The sequence below is a fragment of the Aythya ferina genome (genome assembly GCF_964211825.1).
Source record: "Aythya ferina genome assembly, chromosome: Z".
In the NCBI taxonomy this organism is placed as follows: Eukaryota; Metazoa; Chordata; class Aves; order Anseriformes; family Anatidae; genus Aythya; species Aythya ferina.
Genome location: NC_140299.1, coordinates 30,666,491 through 30,690,459, shown reverse-complemented (window position 1 = coordinate 30,690,459; position 23,969 = coordinate 30,666,491). Strand labels below are relative to the sequence as shown.

Genomic DNA, 23,969 nt, shown 5'->3' with positions numbered 1-23,969 from the left:
TGGTTTTGCTCTGCAAGCCATCCTATTATGCTAGCTTCTTCTTCCCCACTTAACCCTGCTATAATGGATAATAAAATCACCAAGTGCAGTGAGATGTCTGTAAAACTTTCCATTCATTCCAATTAACTGGTTTTAGAAAGACAAAACAGCCTTTTTAGCCCAAAGGAAATGAAAAATCTGTGATGCTAGGGAGGTATTTTTTAAACTATTCACCTAATGTACACATTGCTAGTTACATTTGCATATGCAAATCATGTTCATTTATACCATCTAACAATGCTACATTTAATTAACCATTTGTATTTATGAATGCTGTATTTATACATGCAAATTTTGAATGTTTTTCTAAATAAAAATTTAAAAGCCAGCATAATTATTACTTGGCGTTCATGTTTTCCAGGCCAGGACTTCGATACCTGCTGAAGCGGATTTGAAATTGTTCCAGTTTTGCAACTAACACACTGATGGAGCGAAAGACTGAGTAATTTAATGAAATCATATAATTAGGGGCAGTTCGGGAACTAGAATGCAGAATACATGAGCACAAAGATCTGTGCAAAAAAGAATATATATATATAAAAGCTGCATCATACCAATACACAGGCATTCTTCATGATGTATTCTGCTATTCTTATCTTCATGCAGTAAAAAATAAGTTCAATTGTTATTTGCATTGTAAATATTACAGTTTAAACAGTGGCAAATTAATCTTCAAAACTATTTTCATGAATAGAGGAAAACCAGCATAATCCAATGCTTTTGCAGCAAAGTAAAGAGATAGATGCAACTGCCTAAGGTCATTCAGCAAGTCAAGGGCAGAGCTGGAGCCAGAACTCAAAATCTTTTAATCCTAGCCTCATGTTTTAACAGTGGTAAATGCTGCCTGTCCCAGTCTGTTAGCAAGAATTGGATGTACGCTCTGACAGTAAAACAGACTCTTTGAACGTGTGATGCCCAAAGGAGAGGATGAAAACAAGAAATCATATGTCTGAAGTCTTTCTGAATATGGCTCAAGAACATCAGAAATAGGAAAGCATTTTTTAAAAAATTGCTGCACATGAATATCCATTTTAGGATTCCTAATATATTTTGAAAGAGAAACTAAATGAAATCTTAAATGGTAACATGGAAATCAAAGAACTGTCATAACAGATTACTATTAACATGATGTACTCCAACAGGTTAATGGTACCCACAATTCTTAAGGACTGTAAAAGGCTCATTTTTATCACCCCACCTGTAAGACAAAACTCTTCTCACAACATACAGAATATGACTGAGTTGTAATGCAGACTCAAATCCACTTTTTCTTCTCACAGCACAGCTTCTTATTGCACTTTAATTTACAACACAGGTACACACAGTGTCTAAACTGACAGGAGTTCTTCATATGTGTGACATACCTTCGTAAGGAACAGTAACAATAAAAGACATAAAAAGAGATGACAGAAAGCTTCCCGCCTTCCAAATTTTTCAGGTCTATCTCCAGCCTCACTCCACACACACACACACAAAAGAAAAATACTGAAGAAATACTGAAGAAAATACCTCACCTAATAACAATTTAGGATTCACACTTCCAGTTAAAAAAAAAATACTATATATATATATATTATATATATAGTATATTTTGCCATCACCAGAAAGCCTGAACATTATCTGCCTGCTTATGAACTTGGAGAACACCCCCCAAAGGGTGCAATTACTAGAAGGTTTATACAGCCTTTTAAAAGTGCGTAAGGAATACTAATACCACAGCTCATTGCTTTTTCATCATCAGTTCAAATATTTTCCTCAGTATTTACAAGTAGGTGCGCTCCTTTAGTTAAAACTAGAAATAAAAGATCAACAAATTGAACCCGTTCGATGAAATGTATGGTTATATTGCCCTCTGCTGATGAATAGCTGAAAATGGACATAAAACCTGAGCTCATGCTCCAATAAACACTTTTTAAATAACAAATATTACTAAAATTCAAATATTTGTTCTGCTGTAATTCCAACAGATCCCAAATGTCAGTTCTGTTTTTAAGAGAATTATCAGCAAACAGAGTAATATAAAAGATCTGAAGAAGAAAATCATGTAATTTTTTTTTCCTGATCCTAGCATTAGAAAATAAACTTATCTAATTTAATTCTAGTCTAAGATAAATTTACCTGCATAGCCTCACTTTGAATTATTTCCTGTATGAAAATATTTGTCCAATCAAGCTGAATTTTTATTAACACATTTTTTTTCTTTTAATTCATATGAAATGATACCACATTTAGCAATTACCAAAACAATCCACTCCACATTGATATTAAAAGGCAGTTTTCAAAAAGACACTATTTACGAGAGGTTATGAAAGAACATTATACCTGGCCCATACAGGCCATGTGATGAAAATATAATTAATCTAATTATATTTATCTATTGTTCCCCTACAGACTCCAGGTCTCATTCTGCTTAAACTTTGGATTTACATTTATTTATAACCATTTTAATCATTAGAATAAATTCTTGCTTTACTTTTTTTCCCTTCCCCACACACTAGAGCTTACTACTAGCAGCGTTAACATCTTACTAGTATTTACTAGTAACCAGAGAGAACCACATGAGCCACCTAATGAAACACCTTACATGGGAAGAGTTTACATAAAGTGTCGCTCCTTTTAGCCTTGCCTTTATCTAGACTAGTTAATTATCTTCAATACAATTAGTTCAAATGAACAGCAGCAGTGCAGACACAATTGAATGTACTTTGAAAGACTTCAGTAGATTAAATTATAGCCTAAATTTCCTTCTAGCCTTTAATTTCTTGGTCCTGCATGTGCTAAAGTACAATTGCTTTATCTTAACTGCAGTTTTATGACATGTTAATTAGATCACACTAGGTAATTTCATCTCATATCACATCTTTAAATTCTAATCTATATAGGCCTATGATTTCCTTATATGTTCTTAAAATACGATTAGCAGCACACATGAAAAAAAAATACCATCACCTTGGAAACAAGGCAGTATGTAGTCCCAGCACATAAGTAATGATCTTGCATTTTCACTAGGTTGCTTTCACAATGCTTTTTTTTCTCCTTTTAGACCACAGAAGAGTTTAAGGCCTGAGACAAAACAGGCAAATAGAAGGAAACGTATCACGTTTTCTGAATAAAAGTGAGATGTTCTCATATTAATATCAAGTCTTTTTCACTCTTAAATTCAACAAGCTTAAGGTGATGAAAAAGAAGACACTAAGTTCTGATTTTCTGTTATTTTTATCTTGCATATGAAAAGTAAGCAATGTCTTAATAAGAATAAATATTTCACTTGCAATACTCCCACGCAAGGTTACAATAAAAACTGTTTGAAAGGAAAAGAGAGAATTGGAACTGTGACAAAATACTGATATTTATTGCAATAAATATTGATATTTATTAACACTATTAATCTGAGTAACATCCCCGTTGTGGAAACCTTGATGTCCTCAATAAATCCAAATAAAAGCCTATTAAGCTCCTAACTCGGTACCTTAAGCTTCACAGCACACTGTGGAATAATTGCCTGAGGTGACTTGGAAATTAAACTGATATTCACATTTTAAAGAAAGGGCAATTTCTATGTAGCTGTAACACAGAGAAGTTCCCTAGGTCTCCAGCCTTAGATGCTATCACACTAGAGGAACATGGAGTGCTGACTGTAAGGAACAGTAAGGAGCATAGAGTGGAGCAGAGACACCCCAGCTAGGCCCTGTGATAAGATGGAAATTTGATTGCTCTTGTGCACACCAAGACCAATAGCTGCACATTTGATACCCTGAGGCAAAGACTTGCATGTTTTTAACAAGATGCTGTACTTTGGTGAACTTTGCTCATTATAGTATCGTTGTAATACCAAAACACGTCTCCATCCCAAAAGCTACCCACCTCCAAGGTGCGACCACCTCACTGAGCACGTGCTCTGAATTTCTCTGAGCCTATACCTTTAAACAAAAGTGAGAAAACTTTGCGCCAACCCTAACTAAGCCATGCATGACTAGAGTCACTCAAGCTCCACCTAAAAGACTGAAAATAACATAAACTAGCTTGAGGGAGAGGGGATGTTAGGGAAGATACCATTACAAAGGATACATTCTAACTTCTGGGATCAGTCAATGGACTGAGCCTCTCTTCTCCCGCCCCCCCACTGGAATGCCTTTTTTGAACACTTGGTTATGCCAAGTGTCTTCCCAGGAAACTCAGAAATCTATATTGAGTCGCTTCATACTTTTTAACATGTTTATAGTCATATTGTGTTACTCATACATTTGTGTATTTGTTTTTTATACTTTTTTTTTGTACATTTGTATGAGTATTTGTATTTGTATGTGCTTTGCAGACAATGAATTTATCACCAGCAGTGCAAAGACCCTGTGTACCTGTTGCTTTAATAAATTGCACCATGTTAAATCTAACCATGACAGTTCTCATTGAACGCGACCAAACTCTTTATGTGTGACCGTGGTAGTTCGTGGAACACGACTAGATCGAGGGTGCGTTACATTACCTGTGAAACTGTAATCATGATAGTTCAGTACCCTGAACACAACCGCGCTTATAACACCTAACTGGGCATCACTCCCAATTACTTTAACGCAACACACACTTATGTCTCTTCACAGTCTCTCTAGGGCATGATTTCAAGTTCTATAAAGCATATGATTGATTATAAATCTGCATGGATTTCTTTCATACCTGTCTGTAACTTTCATATCCACAATGGCCAATACAACTAAGAAAGAAGACGACTATGTGTTTCCTTCCATCATTCTTATTCATTGAATGCTTTCCTAAACAGTGACTGAGTCTCTGGAGTTCCAACTTGTAAATGTCTTCTAAAACCATGATTCTGAAGTATGTCTTACAGTGACTACTGCCATTCTTAATATTAAAAATAAAGTAACTTTAGAACCATCAAGATTCGTTCTTGATTCAGTAGAATAACTGTGTAATTGTTTTCTGTCACCCATGTTCCTCCTTGACCCTTTCTTTGTACATTAATCTTCATTTACCTCCAAACTCATTGTTTGGATTTGAAAATTTTTAGGACATTTATCAATGTATTTCTTATGTGCTTCTGGGAAAAGAAACTGAAATATTTTCTACCGACGATGATAAGCATTATCACAAGTACAAAGCAATTCGTTAGCAGGGCAGTAAGCAGCTATCCCAACACATATGTACTGACAGTACCGTTAGCAATCCCCAGTTTAGCAGCACTCTCATTCACTCCAGCTCTGTTGAAACTCAGCTTCGGTGACAAGACCAGAAGTGAGATGCAGATATCAGCAACCATGGGCAAAAAAAGCTCAGACGCATGAAAGTGCTTACAGTTTTGCCAATTTTTTAAGTCTTTTTTTTTTTTTTTAACTTAACCCAACAAATCTATCATATAAATCTTCCATTAAGCCATAAGACCACAGACGTGTTTTTGCCAGCATAGTTTCCTGATTACCTACAGGTAATCAGCTCAATATCAAAACCAAACTAAGATTTCCAAAACAGGTATTTTACCTATTTCCAAAATAGGTAAAACAGTCTAAGTACAGCCTGAGAAGGGACTTTAGGAGGTCCTAAGGTATTCGTTTGAAAACACAACCACCACCCTAGGAAAAAAAAAAAAAAAAAAAAAGAATACTTATATGGGTGGTCTCTGGTCAATATGAAGTGACTGCTAGGAATAATATGAAGTTTTATGGATTTCATGAAAAGCACACCTGACTTGCTGAATTACAGGTGTTCCATGTAATGACCTAAAAGGCCAGGATAAACTTGAGAAAAAACAGCTAAAGACAAGGGCTGTCATGGTGGTTTTAGAAACAGCCATAAAAAAAAAATACACATAATTCTCTTAAATTGAAATGATGATCAGAGAATTAATATGATTGGAAAAAAAGTTCTAGCTTAAAGAGTTGCAATGGAAAAAGGTAGGAATGGAAATAGTCTATTTTAAAGCCCTGTGAGAATATACATAAGAAATCTGAAACTGGTATGACAAACTGACAACCATCTACAACCAAATGAAGCGGGTGTTCACTGAGTTTCTCCCATTTCCAAGTGTGTATTAACGCTGTTGTGCTAATTTCACCCATTGCTTATTAGAATTACCATCTCACTTGTCTTCAGTATTGCAAACCACCCAACTTCTTCAATGGTAACCTTAATGAAATACATGATACTACAGAACTGTAAACCAGATGATACTACAGAATTGTAAACTATATCTTTCCTGAACTAGACATTTTCTGTACATATTTTCCCAATAAGCAAAATCAGGATTAAGGATGTTCAAAAAAGTCATGAATCTTTTTTGGTGTCTCAACCCATTCGTAGTGTTTTTTAAAAACATAAATAAACAAATAAACACATACAACTCTAAGCCTGCCAGAAAAAAAAAAAAAAAAAAAAGAATATATTGAATGTACAGAGAGCAAAATCTGCGCAAAGGCTTAAAAGCCCGAAGAGGGAGAACAGCAAGGACAAGAGGACTACCAAAGCTTATCTAGATAGGAGATAAAACGTGTTTTAGAATTGAAAAAAGAATGTGGATTATGTTTTAAATTTGCCTAATAGAGGCTTATTTATTGCTGTATAGTACTATCATTTGTTAAAACGTTGTGTGCATATTTGTTATACTGCAATGAAATATTGCTCCTGCCTAGTTACTTCAGTGATTAAACAGTGCTGAAAGTCAATTTCACAATTACAGTAGCAGACATACATAAAGTAAAACAGTTTCTTACCTAAGCTATTCAAAAAGCAAAAATGAAAGATGCTAAATGGAAAAAAGGAAGGGCAAGTATCAGAATGAAAATTCTGATATTCAGAATGAAATTCTGATAGTTTCATCAGCAGACACGGAGCAACGGTTCAAATTATGAGTTTCCCCCCAAATTAGTCTAAACTAAAGAAAGTCATTTGTAACATTCAGAGGATGATACAGTAACCATGACCACAAATTAAATCAGGATGGCAAATATTGGTAAAAGTAACTATTAGATTATATGCTTTTATCACGCAAGACATTGTATGAAGGACCCCTAAGTGGTCATTAGCTTAAAAAAAAAACAAAAAAAAAAAACACATTTATGCTGAGAAGTAAACATCGCTTTAAATTAGGTATCTCCTAATTCAAGTAAGGTTCTTCGGAGGCAGAGAAAGTGCTCTACAGCCAATCTGCATATCTCATAGGCACAACACATTCACCATACACTGCAACTTGTTCATCATCATAACAACTGATACCTCTGCAACATCCTCTCATATTCCACAAGTACAAAACCACATAGTGTCCATAAGAAATTAAGAATAAAACTGTTTCTTGGTTCAGGAAGTTCTGGAACTGCAAAACTATCCATAGAACTCCATTCCATAAAGGCATATTTCTTCAAAAATTAAATACAATAATATACTTAAAGCAATATTTATTCATACCTACTGTAACTACAAATGATATACTGATGCCTAACAAAAAAATTGCATTTTGCCTATAATAAATCATAACACATCTATAGTTTCTAAAAGTCAGAAACAAAATCCTGAGCAGTAGTACTGTGACAAATACTGTCATCTATCTGGACTTCTGCAAGGTTTTGACAGGGTCCCACATGACATCCTGATCTCCAAATTAGAGAAATATAGATTTGAAGGGTGGACCATGCATTGCAAAAGGAATTGGCTTGAAGGCCACACCCAGAGGGCTGCGGTCAATGGCTGTATGCCCAAGTGAAGGCTAGAGCCAAGTAGTGTCCCTCAGGGGTCTGCCCTGGGACTGGTACTGTTTGATGTCTCTACCAGTGACATAGACAATGGGATCAAGTGCACCCTCAACAAGTTTGCAGGCGACACCAAGCTGAGTGGTGCAGCTGATAAAAGAGAAGGAAGGGATGCCATCCCAAGGGACCTGGACAAGCAAAAAAAGTTGACCTATGTAAATATAACAAGGTTCAACAAGCCCTAGTGCAAGGTGCTGCACCTGGACCAGCACAATCCCAGACAGGAATACAGACTGGGAGAAGAACTCATTGAGAGCAGCCTTTAGGAGAAGGACTTGGGGATTCTGGTGGATGAAAAGCTCAACTCGAGCCAGCAGTGTATGCTTGCAGCCCAGAAGGCCAACTGCATCCTGGGCTGCATCAACAGAGGTGTGGCCAGCAGGGGAGGGAGGGGATTGTGCCCCTCTGCTCTGCCCTCATGAGGCCCTACTTGGAGTGCTGCATCCAGGTTTGGGGCCCCCAGCACAACAAGCACGGTGATCTGTTAGAGCAAGCCCAAAATAAGGTCAGGAAGACGTTCAGAGGGCTGAAACAGCTCTCTTATAAAGAAAGGCTGAGAGAGCTGGGACTGTTGAGCCTGAAGAAGGCTCCAAGGCTACCTTATTGAAGCTTTTCAATACTTAAGAGGGACTTACAGAAAAGATGGAGAACAACTTTTCGTTCAGGCAGACAATGGCAGGACAAGGGGGAACGGTTTTAAAATAAAATAGAAGAGATTTAGATGTTAGGAGGAAATTCTTCATTGATAAGGTGGTGAGGCACTGGAACAGGCTGCCCAGAGAATCTATGGATGCCCCATCCCTGGAAGCACTCAAGAACACATTGGAAAAGGCCCTGGGCAACCAGATCTGATAGCATGGCAGGGGGGTTCGAACTGGGTGATCTTTAAAGTCCCTTCCAACCCAAACCATTCAGTGTATTTCATTCTATGAAATACAAGACTTATTAAGAAAGGGGAAACAAAAAAAAAAAAAAAAAAAAAAAAAGGAAAATCATCCTTTAAGAGCCCAATTTTTCTTCATTTCAATGTATTTGAAATTTCAATAAATGCTCTAAGTTTTACCAAGGAGCCCTCAAGAAACAATGCATCTCTTTGTCCCATGACCTTATACCCTTTCTTCTGAAAAGCTAGTTTTCACTGTCTTTCAGCCTCTGCACAGAAAGGAATTTATCACCAATGACTGACATGTCATGGTCATTAGACATGGTCAACAAATAAAGGGAATGACATAAAGAGATTTATGTTTATCTCTCTGGTCACTAAAAAGTTATCAAAAGACAAAGGTAACAAATGTGACATGAAACCCCTTTGCCTAACTCAGCACCTTCTGTTTTAAGATTTACTGAAGCCAAAACAGTCCATTTGCCAGACCTCTACACACCTGCTTTATTCACCAACATAATTTTGATATCCAGGAAAAAATAAAAAGTCAAAAACTATTTTTGATAAGGATGAAAATAAACAAGTGGAAAAATTAGAATGTTTTAAATAATCTTAATTGGCTGTGTCAACATTCTTAATTAGTTGAGAAAACTAAATTCTCACCTGCTTTCACAAGCCCTATAGAGTCAATAACTTTCCTGGATCTAATTTCAGAAGAGTCACAATGAGCTATATAACAACACTGTCAGTTCTCATCATCTGTTTAGTCCTTCAGTTTTGCTACCATATATTCATGCTTTCAAGTATCTGCAACTGGAGGAAAACCAGAACACAGACAGGAATGAAAAATCCTTTAAATAGTATTTTTAATAACGAACTCATTTATATATTTTGTAACAGAAGAAAATTAAGTAAAGCAAACCAAGGAATTTGCATTACGAATTACATTTTTAACATGAAGATTTGCAAATTGTTCACGCAAAAGATCGAAATTGATTATTGCTCAATAAAAAGTAGCTTTATATATATACGATGACTTAAAATGACCAACCCCAGAAAACACATGCACTTCCAGACACTAAAACTGCTCTAGATTTCCTTGTGTTTTGTCAACATCCCATGTAGTTTTGATTCCAGCAGTAACTGTAAGGTGACACTGTAACACCAGCTCAGCATTTTTAGCTGCTTGGGTATGACAGAATTAACACAGTACCAATATCTGAAGTAAATATACTAGAAAAAAAAAATTTACCACCCATTCCTACTATTCCATGCAGGGTCAAATGATGGAATGATAGGGCAACTCAAACATTAATAGAGCTTTCTGACCTTCAGAACAACACTAAAGGGATCAGGAGCGCAGGTGGTGTTCTCCTCCCAGTGGGAGAAGCAGGGTCAAAAAGCAGACGAACTGAACAGGTGAATACCCGGGTGCTTGCCTGGAGCTGTGCTCAAGTTTTCACCTTCTGTGATGTTGACAGCTGATTGGCAACCACTGTGCAACTAGGAGCTAATCACTATCACCAAAATGTGGTGGGATGAATTACATGACTGGAGCAATGCAGTCTGAACTGCAAACAAACTGCTTCATCAACTATTTAGTCTGAACTCCCCAACAAACTGTTCAGGAGAAAAAGGCCAGTAAGGAGGGAGTGGAGTCTTGACCTCTTGTCGTGGTTCCGCTCAAGTGGGCAGCCGAGCTCCACCACAGCCGCTCTCTCACTCCCCCTCCTCAAAGAGGAATGGGGAGAAAATATATGAAAAGGGCTCAAGGATTGAGATAAGGACGAGAAAATCACGCAATAATTATTGTAACGGGCAAAACAGACTCGGCATAAGGAGATAGTAAGATTTATTGCCTATTACTAACAAGCGAGAGAAGTGAGAAAACAAAGGAAAAAGCAAACCAAAAGCACCTTCCCCCCCCATCCACCCTCTTCCACCTCCTCCCCCCGAGCGGCGCAGGGGAACAGAGGAATGGGGGTTATGGTCAGTCTACAGCACTTCTTCTCTGCCGCTCCTTCTCAGTCACTCTTGTCCCCTGTGCTGTGGGGTCCCACCCACGGGATGCAGTCCTTGATGAACTGATCCGGCGTGGGCTTCCCACAGGCAGCAGCTCTTCCAGAACTGCTCCAGATATGGGTCCGTACCACGGGGTCCATCCCTCAGGAGAAAACTGCTCCAACCTGGCTCCCCTACGGGCAGCAGCTCCTGCCAGGTCACCTGCTCCTGCGTGGTCTCCTCTCCACGGGCTACAGGTCCGGCCCGGAATCTGCTCCAGCAGGGGTCTTCCACAGGCGGCAGCCTCCATCAGTGCAGGGCCACCTGCTCCACCGTGGTCTCCTCCACGGGCTGCAGCGTGGAACCCTGCTCCACCGTGGTACTCCATGGGCTGCAGGGGGACATCCTGCTTCACCATGGTCCTCACCACAGGCCACAGGGGACTTCTGCTCCGGCGCCTGGAGCACCTCTCCCCCTCCCTCTACACTGACCTTGGCACGTGCAAGGCTGTTCTCTCACTCCCTTGACTCTCCCGGCTGCTGTCTGGCGCAGCGTTTTTTCCCTGTCTTAAATATGCTCTCACAGAGGCGCAAACAACATCGCTTATTGGCTCAGATCTGGAAAACAATGGGGCCCTTCCCAAACATGGGGCAGCTTCTAGATCTTTCTCACAGAAACCACCCCTATAGCCCCCTGCTACCAAAACCTTGCCACGTAAACCCACTACACCTCTTTAAAAAGAAAACCATTGATTGCAATCAGCTGTCTGAAAGACAGAGCTTACAGGTAAGAATTACTTTGTGGAAAAGAAGGCCTTTAACATGGTACCATACAACATACTTGTCTCTAGAAACGAAAGATACATAAATGAAGCTCATACTCTTCAGTGGATAAAAAAAAAAAAAAAAGGCTTGATGGCTATAGCCAGTGAGTTGTGGCCAACAGTTCAATGTCCAGGCGGAGACCAGTAACAATTGGCATCTCTCATATTGGGACTGATACTGTTTAACATCGTTAGCAAAGACAGACTTGCTGAGTGCATGCTCAGCTAATTTGCAGATGACACTAAGCATAGTGGTGCAGCTGGCACAGCATAAAGGGATGACATCCTGAGGGATATGGACAGGACTGAGAAGTCCAAGGAAACCCAACTACAAGGTCCTGCACACAGATCAGGGCATTTCCAGACATAAATACCCGACTAAGAGATGAAAGGACTGAGAGCAGCCCACCAGAGAAGGACCTGGGGGTACTGGTGGATGAAAAATTGGACATGAGCCAGCAGTGTGTGCTTACAGCCTAGAAGGCCAACTGCATCTTGGCCTACATCAACAGAGGAGTGACCAGCAGGTTGAAGGAAGTGATTGTCCCTTTTGCTCCACCCTTGTGAGTGAGGCCCCACTTGGATTGCTGTGTCCAGATCTGGGGGCCCCAGCACAAGAACAATGTGGACCTGTTCTATGGGTCCAAGGGAGAGCCATGAAGATGATCAGAGGGCTGGAGCACATCTCCTATGAAGGCAGGCTGAGAGAGCTGGGGCTGTCCAGGCTGGAGAAGAGAAGGTTGTAGGGAGACCTCACTGCAGCATTTCAATGCTTGAAGGGCGCGTAGGGAATAGTTGGAGAATAACTTTCTGCTCAGGCAGATAGTGATAGGACAAGGGGGAACAGTTTTAAACTAAAAGAGAGGTGGCCAGCACTGGAAGGAGGGGATTGTCCCCCCTCTACTATGTTCTCAGAAGACCCCACCTGGAGCACTGTGTTCAGCTCTTAGTCCCCCTGCAGCGGAAAGGCATAGACCTGTTAGAGTGGGTCCAGAGGAAGGCCACAGAAATTATCTGAGGGCTAGAGCACCTCTCCTATAAAGACTGAGAGAGATGGTGTTAGCTAGCCTAGAGAAGAGATGGCTCCAGGGATACCTTATTAAAGCCTTCCAATACTTAAAGTGACCTCATAAGAAAGGTGGAGGGAGACTTTACACAAAGCTGAGTAGATACAATGAGAGGTAATGTTTTTAGATTTAGATCTGAGGAAGAAATTCTACACTCAGAGGGTGGTGAGGCACTGGCACAGGCTGCCCAGAGAGGCTGTGGATGCCCCATCCCTGGAGGTGTTCAAGGCCAGGCTGGATGGGGCTTTTTGCAGCCTGGTCTGGTGCGAGGTGTCCCTGCACATGGCAGGGGGTTGGAGCTGTGTGATCCTTAAGGGTCCTTAAGGATCCAACCTAAGCCATTCCATTGTTCTGTGATTCTAGGAAGAAAGAAGACTTGGTGAGTCAACAGTAGTCCAATCTTTCTGACTCAATTCAGGTAAATTAAGTGTTAATTCAAGCTTGAAACAGTGTTTGAGGCTACCACTTTGGAGGATTTTCCTTTGGCACAAATATTTACAGAGATCTGTGTGAAGTGAACTTAACTAGTTCGATATGTTCAGCTTTCCTGTCTACTCTTAAGGTACAGGACACTTGCCAAGCAATTAGTTCTACAGCTTTTCGCTCAGTTTCTCTGCCCTTCCAACTTTTCCAGTAACCTTTGCTTTACATGACTTCTCCTTCAAATACACAAATGCAGGGGAAAAAAAAAAATCACATGCTTATCACTGTACACTTACAAATAAATGGATGTCTCATCTCACAATCTTTTTTTTTTTTACTGCTAATAATACAAAAAAAAAAAGTACTAACAATAAGCTTTAACACAGCATTCATGCTCTGAGTTGATACAATACAGCATGTTGTTCATTTTGGATTTTTTTTTTCAGCTTATGCAATATTATGTGCTGGTAGCTTCTTTTCCAGAAAATTATTAGGAGGTCACACAAGTTTGAAACTTCACTTCCATGGCCCACAGCCACCAGATGATAGGGAGAAGTCACACAACAAATTACAAGATGGAGAAGAAAACAATAGTATTATGCTGCACTTAAATAATCATTCAAGTAGCTTCAGAAGGTAACGCTGGCAGACATTCAGGAAGTGAGAGCAAATGACTCGCATCATTTTTAGGACTTAAACGAACACAGATTAGCTCAAAAAAAAATAAATAAAATAAAATAAAATCAACTTCTGTGTCATTGTAAGAAATGTTGTTATATTTAGCTACCTTCAAAAAAAAAATTATGGCTTGATTTTGGCTTAATAAATGTATATAAATGTTCATTTAATTAACATAAATTTTCTTCACAGTCATTTTGTGAATAGCTCCAGAAGGTAAAACAAGATTATTGAATCTTAATTAAAAATAAAAATCCAAATGAATTGCAGCAGCATAATCAATACAAATTACATTATTTAAATTAAGCACAATTTAATTAAAGGCATTCATATTAAATTTATTCTCTTTGGATTCAGAGCTTTCCAATTCAAACCGTTCTGTAACAATTTTATAAGCAGCACAGCAGCTGATAAAATTTCACATTGTTCTAAATTAGCCATTACATGCTAGACACATTACCTTTATGAAACTAAATACAGATTCTGTTGCATATTGGAGTTTAGTAATAAAGACAGAAAAAGAAAAATCCACATCAGTCTCCATGCCAATCCTGTCACTGTATTATTACTTTCCATTTGATGATTACGGTGACACGCGAAGCAACAGTTCTACTAAAATTATCACCTTTCTCCCCGTGCAAGACAAGTACTTGGTCATTAACATGGCACAGGAAGACCTACCTGCCTCACAAAAAACATGGATTTGCCAACCAAAAAAAAAAAATAATCTAGCATTTCCTGTAAATGTTGCAAAGCCAAAAAGCTACAAGATACCCACTGGCAGTCATGATTAAGATTAAAATCCTGTCTGAAATGAAATAAAATATTGCTTACTTTTTAGAGATTTTAAATTATACTAGCTGTCAATAGGACCTGGAAGTGCTCAGCACCTTCCAAAGCCAAAAGAAAAAGTATGTTTGATTAGCTGTAGAAGCTTGTCAGAATATATTTATGTCAAAATGGCTTAAAAAAATCCTTCTTGCTCTACAAAGTTAGCACTAAATTTATCCATATAAAAAATGTTTCAAGAACAGATTTTTCTGGTATTTATTTCCATATTTTACCTTACACCAAGACAAGAAAAATCAAGAGTGCGAAAAATCAAGAGTATTTTGGAAGTTTTCATCTACAAACACCCTCTGAATAAAGTTTGATTGTACTACAATTAAATTCAAGACCTTGTAGTTTTGAATACCACATTCAATAACCACAATGTGTACAAGTCAGCTCTTTTAAGAAGTCTGCCAGATTACATCTGCAAGATAAAGCAACTAATAAACAACAAAAAGTTTGTCAACAGCACAAAAGGAAAGATGTGAATGCCCTTCTAAGTACTCCCTTCTGAAGTACTGCAGGCAGATTTCTGCCACAGCCACAAAAGGACCATGGAAGATTTCATTCTCTTCCAGGCAAAAGACCTAATGAGCTACATATTCAAATATTCATAATACAAAAGACTACAATACATTTTGAAGCAAGTTACTCTGTAGGTGCGTGGAAGGACATGGAAGCATTTTCCCCACAGACAAGGATTTATGTTATGAACAAGACCTGCATGAACTTATTTATTCAGAGAAAAAAAAAATGTGAAAATTTAAGAAGAGCCTGAAAATACAATCTTAACACTCTATGGAATACTATGCTAAAATGGTAAGCAAAGATAAAAAAAAGTCCCATATCTTTCCATTAATAAACAAAAAATGCTCCAGACATTCTAATAAATGCCACCATTAAAAAAAATATGCCTGAAATGCATAGTTGGGATGTTTCTGATACATTGGTGAGCGTGAGAAACAAACACTGAGGTGATTTGATTTAAATAAATAAATAAATAAATATATATATATATGCGCATATGCTAGGCAATGTGTTATCTGATTGGAAGTTTGTACATCTGTCCCCCTCCTGTGACACGTTGCATACTGCTATATTTCACTGGCCAAAGATCTCTAGCACATAGTAGTAGAGATCATAAAACATTTCTTAGATTCCTCCTCTTGATGATCAGGCCATCGGAAAGTGATAAATGGGCTTCCCTCTTTTTATTCTTACAGACCCTGTTTTTGTTGGAGGTGAAAGAACAGGCAAAAATTTGGCAAAGCAAACCATCTGCCTGTTCTGCTAACACTGCAAACACTATTAAAAAAAAAAAAAAAAAAAAAAAAAAGAAGAGTTGCTGAAAGCCTCTACGTTACATATTGTAAAGCACCTCTTTATTCAGATTTACTGATAAACACTGACTCTGACTACTTCAAAAGAAAAAAAATATACAATAATCTAAATATGGTAATTGCCAAAAAGAATCTAGTGCCCTAAATGTTCTCTTAAACAAGATGTTTTGAATTTTTAGAATTTAGAGATCATGAACAGAAACTGCTTTCAAAACACGATCAAGACTTCTTTCAATAGTCATCTATGACTATTTTACATGTGTATGAATCATTGTTACATTAACATAACATTTCATTTTTATTCAGCAGATGATAGAGAACAGCTTGATAACAATTATGAATAAGCCAATGTTTTATGATTTTTAAAAGAAAGAATTAAATTAGAATGCTCTTGAAGCAATTTATAACCTTCAAATAATGACAAGCTACATGCAATTTCTAACAGCTATTGAAAAGAGCATGCATTACGGAAAGAAAAGCCCTGTAAGAATACCTGTGCTCAGATATCCTAACTCATAGCTACAAATATCAAGCCTGCAGGATTTTATAGGCTGCCATTGAACTGACTTGTCCAGAATTACCTGCTTTGCCCAGAACTTGTACAATGTCAAGAACACTTTGTACAACTGTAAAAGAACACTCCTCTAGCTTCCTGAGACTGGAGATTACTGTAGAAATGGCATTTTTCAATTTCAGATGGCAGAACATGAAGAAGAGCACGAATTCTAGAAAAATTCAGAGCAGCACAAATCTTAAACACACATATAAAGAAGATTAAATAGACGCAATCTGTCCATTATAACTTTTGTGTGATTGCATCAACACTCTTGAAAGAAAACAGGGTTATGGTACACCAAATAGAAAATAACTTCCAGAAAGTCCCCCCCATGGGTGGAGGAGCCCCCGGTGGAGCAGGTGGATGTGGCCTGGAGGAGGGTGCGGCCCATGGAGAGCCCCCACAGGACCAGGCCCCGGGCCAGAGCTGTAGCCCGTGGAGAGGAGCCCACGCAGGAGCAGGGGGTCTGGGGGGAGCTGCCGCCCACCTGTGGGGGACCTGTGCTGGAGCAGTTTGCTCCTGGGGGATGGATGGACCCATGGTGGTACAGAGCCGTGTGGGAGCAGTGCCTGAGGAGCTGCTGCCTGTGGGCAGCCCCCGCAGGCTCAGTTCGGGAAGAACAGCGTCCTTTCTTCAAGGAGGGAAGAAAGTGGAGATTAAATATCAGCAGAGACAAAGCATTAGGGTCTGACCACAGGCCACATTCGCCATTCCTCTGTGCTACTCGGAAGGATGACGTAGAAGAGGATGGATGGAGAGAAGGAGTTTTTAGTTTGTTTTTATTCTCACTACTCTAGTCTGTTAGTAATTGGCAATAAATTACATTAATCTCCCTATGCTGAGTCTGTTTTGCTCATTATGGTAATTGGTGAGTGATCTCCTTGTCCTTACCTTAAGCTATGAGCTTTTTTCACTTTATTTTTCTCCCTGTTCTATTGAGGAAGGGGAGTGAGAGATCAGTGTGGTGGAGCTCAGCTACCTACAGGTGTTAAACCACAACATCATGACAGAAGAATTTCAATAATTCCACCACCTTCAACCACCTTACTTTGCAATCACAGACATAGTAAGTAGCTGTATGATGTGCAGACAGTCAGGTATCTGTGTTTCTTTCACAGTCTTTCTTGAAGACTTTCTTGTAATGGCTGGAGTTTGCGTTAGTGAAGTAAACAGTATTCTCATGCTGGTGGAGGAAAGAAATATGTACAAATACAGTAACACCAAGAGCTACTATCCCTAATTCTTTTGTCCACCTTGTCTGACTGGAAATACTCCTCCTCATAAAGCTAGCAAACTCTAGCACATTATTTCTTTGTCCTTTTCTTATTATCTCTTTGCTATCATACTGTCATGCTAGAGGGAATTAAGAGATGAAGCAAGAATAGAAGTAAAACTTGCTTCAATTAAACGTGCTAAGGCAGCACTCCTTCCAGCTTCTAAATACAGAGAATTTCTTCAGGATAACGTTGACAAAACAGGAAGCTAAGCTATATCTAATTAGATACCTCACCTACACAAGAAAAGAAAAAAGTTTCCACTTTCAGGGATCAAATATACATTTTAGATTTTATTTAAATAAAATTATCTGTAAAGACTTGTTGACAAAATGTGTTGGGTCTAGACTCTTTGAGGTCCCAGTTTTCACTGAACATCAACAGCATCACCTATGACAACTGTTTTTGTTATATTGTAATTTTAATGACACCATTAAAACTCCTTTAAAAATTCCTTAGTTCAATCTTTCATTCATACGTACATAGCAACCATCAAGGTAACTGATTTACAACAAAGTACCAAAATTATTTTGAACTTCAAATGCACTTGCCAAGGGTTTATGTTACAGTCCATTTCAAAGATGTCCAAGAGACATACAAATTGCCACCTATCTGGATTTTTTCTCGTATCTTATGTAATCTTAGATTTCAGGATAGATTCTTTATGTCGCGATTAACAAATTAACTGCTGATACACTTACTAAGACATGTATATCAACATCCACCAACATAAAAAAGGGAAAATTATGCACAGAAGATTTTGTGAGTTTTCTTGACTGTAACTTTCCCTTTTGAAGAAATTTTGAAATCTTTATCTTGACCCATCCTAATACATTACAGATTGTTCCCACAGTGCTCATTATAATGCACCAAAATATTCAGACTTCTGTCATTCTTATACACTGTTTTCTCTTAATAGTTTGGAAAAAAAAAAAAAAAAAAACTACAAACACACAGCATTTACTGTTCTTTTCTAAGATACACAGAAGAAGTAACTGAACTAACTCAGGTGGAATAGTCTGGAAAATCCAGAAATAAGCAAAATGACACCAATCTTTTATTTTTCATTCCAGCGTTTGCCAAATAGTTTGAATTAGAGCAGTCCCTTGACTGCTTCCTAGACACAAATACCACTCTGGCTCTCTGACATAATCCTCTTTTTATTCATGTGGATACATACCTGTATCACAAACTTAACGTGAAGAATTCTCCCTCAGAATCCAAAGCATACAAGATGTTGAATTGCAAATGTAAGATCAAATGAATTTTTTCATTAAAACCTATGAATGTTTTGTTAAAGTCTATGCATGCAGTGCTCATTGACCAGAAGATATTAACAAATATATGAGATTACATTAAATACAGAGAACAAACTTAAAATAGACTCTTAAGTTATTTGGTGACAGTATTGGTTATAAACTAGCAACAGAAAGGATTAACTTATCTCACTCAAAATGCATGCAAGTTAGGAGGTTACTATACATCCTGTGAGAAATTACAACATGTTCAAGGTGATTAATTCTAGTTTTTCTCTCATCAGCTTGAAAGTTATAAATGCTTTGGGCAGAAAGACAAACCTTAGAAACTGAACACAACCACAAAAGCACTGAGGTCTTAATTCAACATTTTTGTCTGTAGAACATTTCAGAAAATGATTTCAAGACATATTTTAATAGCCTTCATTTTGTAAAGCATAGCAGCATGTTCTACTGCGGATTTTATCTAAAATAAAACCAGTACAAGCTATACATGTACAATTCATTTATGATCATATTGTAGACTTGTAAACCTTAAGACTTTAAAAAAAAAAAAAAAACCTTGCTGTATATAAACAAGTTTTAGTCACTCAAGGAGCTAGCACAGTGGGGACACTAAACCTGCAGCTGAGAGGTCTTATGTTCAGCTTCTGTTTCACGTATCTGCTAGGCTATGTAAGGTCATTTGTACTAAAAATAGAGTATACACTTTATTTGCTCTGCTGCAGTTACGTCAGGATTGGGGTATATCACTTATTCTTCTTCAATCATACAAGTCATTGCTGAGACTTAGTCAAGGATTTTGAGTTCTGTGCTTATATTTACAGTGTTTTCTTTCAAATGTTGGAAATGAAGACAAGACTGTTGCAAATCTTCAATACTGCTAGTCAATCTTTCTTCTTCATTTTTACATGAACTTCCACAGACTCTCGTAAGAAGAAATAAAATTGCAAGTATGTGCTTCACAATACGTTTGGTGTGAGCCTTCTCACACAGCATCTAATCTAACCTGTGATATCCTCTACCTCAAGTCTCAAAACCTTTCATTATCCTTTGTATCACAGACAATTCGTATCATGTCTTCGACTTCTCTGAACTGTTAAATGTCACTGTAGAGTTGGACTAATACCAGCTGCAAGAGGATTCACCTCCTGTCTGCTGTCATAGTAGAAGGTAAATAGGTTAACTGAGGGAAAGAGATTTTCATACAATGCTTTTTCTCTACATACGGAAACATAAGGAAAAAAAAAAGACATCCATGCTTCCAGGCAGTATCTGGCAGGATATTGATACGATATATGATAAATGGTACAAGAACGCAATTAATTTTTAGCACAACTTCTGCTTAAACAAAACGTATAAATAAGAGAATACACTGACAGATGGCTCACTTCAATTGCCTGTGCATCCACTGCCACTTGAACCACTTTCTGGCATCTGTGACACCTTCCTGAGCTCTCAGTACCACACAGAGCTCATGGAATACCAGTACTCTTCTAGCTTGACAGAGAAAGTAATATACCTTATTCATCTCAAATGGTCTTAGACACCTGTATTTCAGCAACTGACTCAAGCTCAGAGAGTCTATTTTGTGAGTTTCTAGTTCTTAGCTGAAATTCTGCCTTCTGGAAAAACCTGGAATGCAAGTGATCTCTCTTTACAGGTTGACATTAATCTAAGGAAAAGAAAGTACCTAGTGACAATGTTTTTTTCTCAGTAAATCAAAGATAATTATAATCTGCATTCTGTTGAAAAGTAAGGAAAGACAAACTGCATTGATTTACTCAAAGATTCATATAAATGATATACTGAAAGGCAAGTTTATTGCAAATTATTGACTTTTTTTTCAGGAAAAAAAATCATTTTGTTCATTGGTGAGAGCTGCTATAAAACAAAAACTTCTAAACAACTTGGGGGGTGGAATCCACCAAGTATGCCAGATTGGTACATACATTACTTTGAAAAATGGAACTTCTACAATATCACATAGAAAAAAAATCGAACAAAAATTAGATCTCATCATTCCTACTCACTCAGTTGCAAACATATATTCTAACATTTAAAATTATATTTTAAGAAATTCTTCTCCCCTTATTTATTATTCAAAATTGCATTAAAAATCTGGTATTTTCCTTAATCTTTCAGGGATTTTGATAGCACCATTGATTTAATTTTAATTTAGTAAATTAGAACAGCTGGCATAAGAGTCCTGTACCAAAAACATGCCTGCATACATAACCTTAGACACACATACTGTAGCATCACACACAAGAATTTGGCCATGTACAGATGGAAAAGATTCAGCAGAAATGTACAATGAATTTCCAAACCACAGAAGACACTACTCAGATGATAATGCTTCTTGCACATAGTGTAGCACTGCAGTCATGAAAAGTCTCAGAATATGAATTTGCTATTACTTGCTCTACCAAAATGGGAAGATTCAGAAAACTACAGAATATTATTCTGTTAAGCTCATAGGTGAAAATATTTTTATTATTATACAGAAATAGGAGTTGATGGCATCTGAACCTTCAAAGACAACAACTGTAAATAATTCAGATTGTACCAGGTAGACAAATAAAGATACTGCACAGCATGCACACTGTATCATTTGGATATATATGAAGTTAAAAAGCTGAATTGTACAGACACTCATGCTATAGAAGGCTTTTAAAACTACCTTTAGTAACATATTCCTAAAACTGTTACAGTTCTACACTCAACATATGTCACAAAACTAGAAAACTGGAAGCAAGCAAGCTATTGCCCATTGTCCCCATCACAGTAATAGATCTCAGGCCACAAGAACCAGGTTTTAGAGAGAAACATTTTTATAGGCGATGTCCTCAGGAAATACCAAGTTTGTGAAAGTAGGAATCAAACCAGGGAAATAGAAGACAGCTGTAAGATGGGCAAAAATAGAAGATAAAGAACATCAAGATTTAAAAAAAAAAAAAAATAGAAAAAGTGTTCCATGACAACCATAAAGCTGAGAGTATGCTCACGACACTACAATTGTAAAGTAAAAAAGGAAAAAAAGAAAAAAAACAACTGCAGAATGCGCAGGATGTGGCATGCTATCATCATGACCAGAAATGGGAAGTGTGTAAGTATGTCTGGCTCCTGAATCCTTGCAATATTTCATTAGCAGCCAAGTCAATATAAGGAGGCTAATTATGATTTCTAGTAAGTAAATGCATTCAACTTTTACATCTTGAATGATGTTAATACCATTGCAAACTAATGTATCAACACGTATGCTAAAAAAAAAAAAAAAAGTTACCTTGACAAGAGAACATAATTCAAACTAGTAAGATGAACTGATGAAATAATCATTCATGAGCTCACTTGTAGCTATTTCTGACATTCAGTACTAAAACATGGTTGCAGGAGTAGCAAGATTCTTTTTAAGCCTAAATCCTTATATCATTCATCTCCATTCCCCCCCAAAAAAGGGGGGGATTTAGTGGATTTTTTTTTTTTTTTAAGAGATAACTGTACCGTTTTATTGAACAAAAGCAACTAAACATCCTTCTTTAACAAAGTTTTACCTTGATAAATCCTGAGAGGTGGAAAACTGTTTTTGTGTGGTCAGTAAGTATAATTTCTTCTCTGATATGATTATTTAAGTCATGCATATTGTTTCTCAATACACATTTCATAACAAATATATTGTTTGGATAAAATAAACTGGGCACAGCTATCCTCAAGAAAATTACTTTTACCCAAATAAATCACGATAGTAAATAACTTTTCTTCCCTTTAAAACAGTCATAACTGCTTGAGGCTGTTGCAGCACAAAAACAAAATATCTTCACAAATGTCTCCAAACAGTCAAGCTGAAAATCTAAGCCAAAGTTTCATTTAACAGCCTGTCAATTTTTTGATGTGAAGCTAATGAATGCAGTGGCAAACAAATCCATCAAACCTAACATCAAAACAACTGCACTTCATCCCACCAAAGGGAAAAATACAACCTGCAGGCCAGCACTTTGATCTAACCTATCCACAGAAAACACGTTGCTAAGCAGCTACCACCAAAGAATATGCATGAGTAATTACCAATATAATTTTATGAAAGAGAGCAATAATACTTAAGTAACCTCAGTTTCAAGTAGAAAAGGTCAGCAGACTTCTCTCTTCAGGTTCTACGCATCAGCTAAAGAACAAAAAGCTTTCCAATACAGAACCCTTCAACATCTGAAAACAAATCACGTTCTGAAATGAGCTACAGTACAAAGGAATCATTATAATGACTACTAAAATCACCTAGTGTGACTCTATCCCTGATAGATGGCAGTAAAATTTACATACATTTACAGTGAAGGAGAGTCCTCAAGTGGTCCCAGAAAACACACACAGCACAGTAGAGCAGTATTTGGAAATGCCCGTGCTTCCTCTGAAAGCTTTTGGAAGTATGGATGGGTATTGATTTGGGCAAGGGATGATAGGGACTTGTGAGACACTGAGACAAGAGGATTCGGAAAAGCAGCAGATGGGGGAATGTGGGGCTTTCAATCCAAGATGAAGAGGGAAGGAAAGAAACTAAAACAATCACCAGCAAATAAAGAACTAGAGAGCCCTCATCTGATCACCCTACTGCTGGACATTTTCTACACAGAACCTCCATCTCAACCCAGTTCTGTGAACATCCTTCAGCCAGCAAGGTTACGTGGGACCATGCAGTCCTGACACACTATGCAAGGTCAGACAAAGTGCCTTGTCAAAAGATCCCCTGTAATTAGGAATACTGGCCTACATCTAGGTTCTTCAAACAACATTCATAAACAGCAGCAAGGTAAAAGCCAAAGGAAAAAAAAAAAAAAAAAAAAAAAAAAAGCTTGAACATGAAAGCACAGGATTTTGTTGAAAATTTAGATCCGTTTCTGATTCTCAGTATCAAATTAAAGTGTATAAAGTTCATCAACCCTATCCACCGGAGCTACAATTTGGACAGGTGAAAATCATGACTGAAAACATGATTTTGGCACCTGTAAATGAGAGGTCTTGCACAGAGGGCCTTGTATGAGGGCAACACTGACAT

At 37.7% G+C, this 23,969-nt stretch overlaps 1 protein-coding gene across 6 annotated transcripts in view; it reads right to left on the bottom strand.

Annotated features, from left to right (window-relative positions):
- The window catches only part of KDM4C (lysine demethylase 4C), a 286,486-nt gene that overhangs the window by 202,202 nt on the left and 60,315 nt on the right, over positions 1-23,969 (bottom strand). Inside the window, exon 10 of one of the 6 annotated variants that reach the window (XM_084505432.1) lies at positions 19,662-20,080. The exons of the other annotated variants lie outside the window; for them this stretch is intronic. Within the exon in view, the coding sequence (XP_084361558.1) occupies positions 20,045-20,080 (36 nt within the window). The 3' untranslated portion in view covers positions 19,662-20,044. Of the gene's footprint in view, positions 1-19,661; positions 20,081-23,969 lie in introns of those variants that run through there. 6 annotated transcript variants of the gene reach the window in all.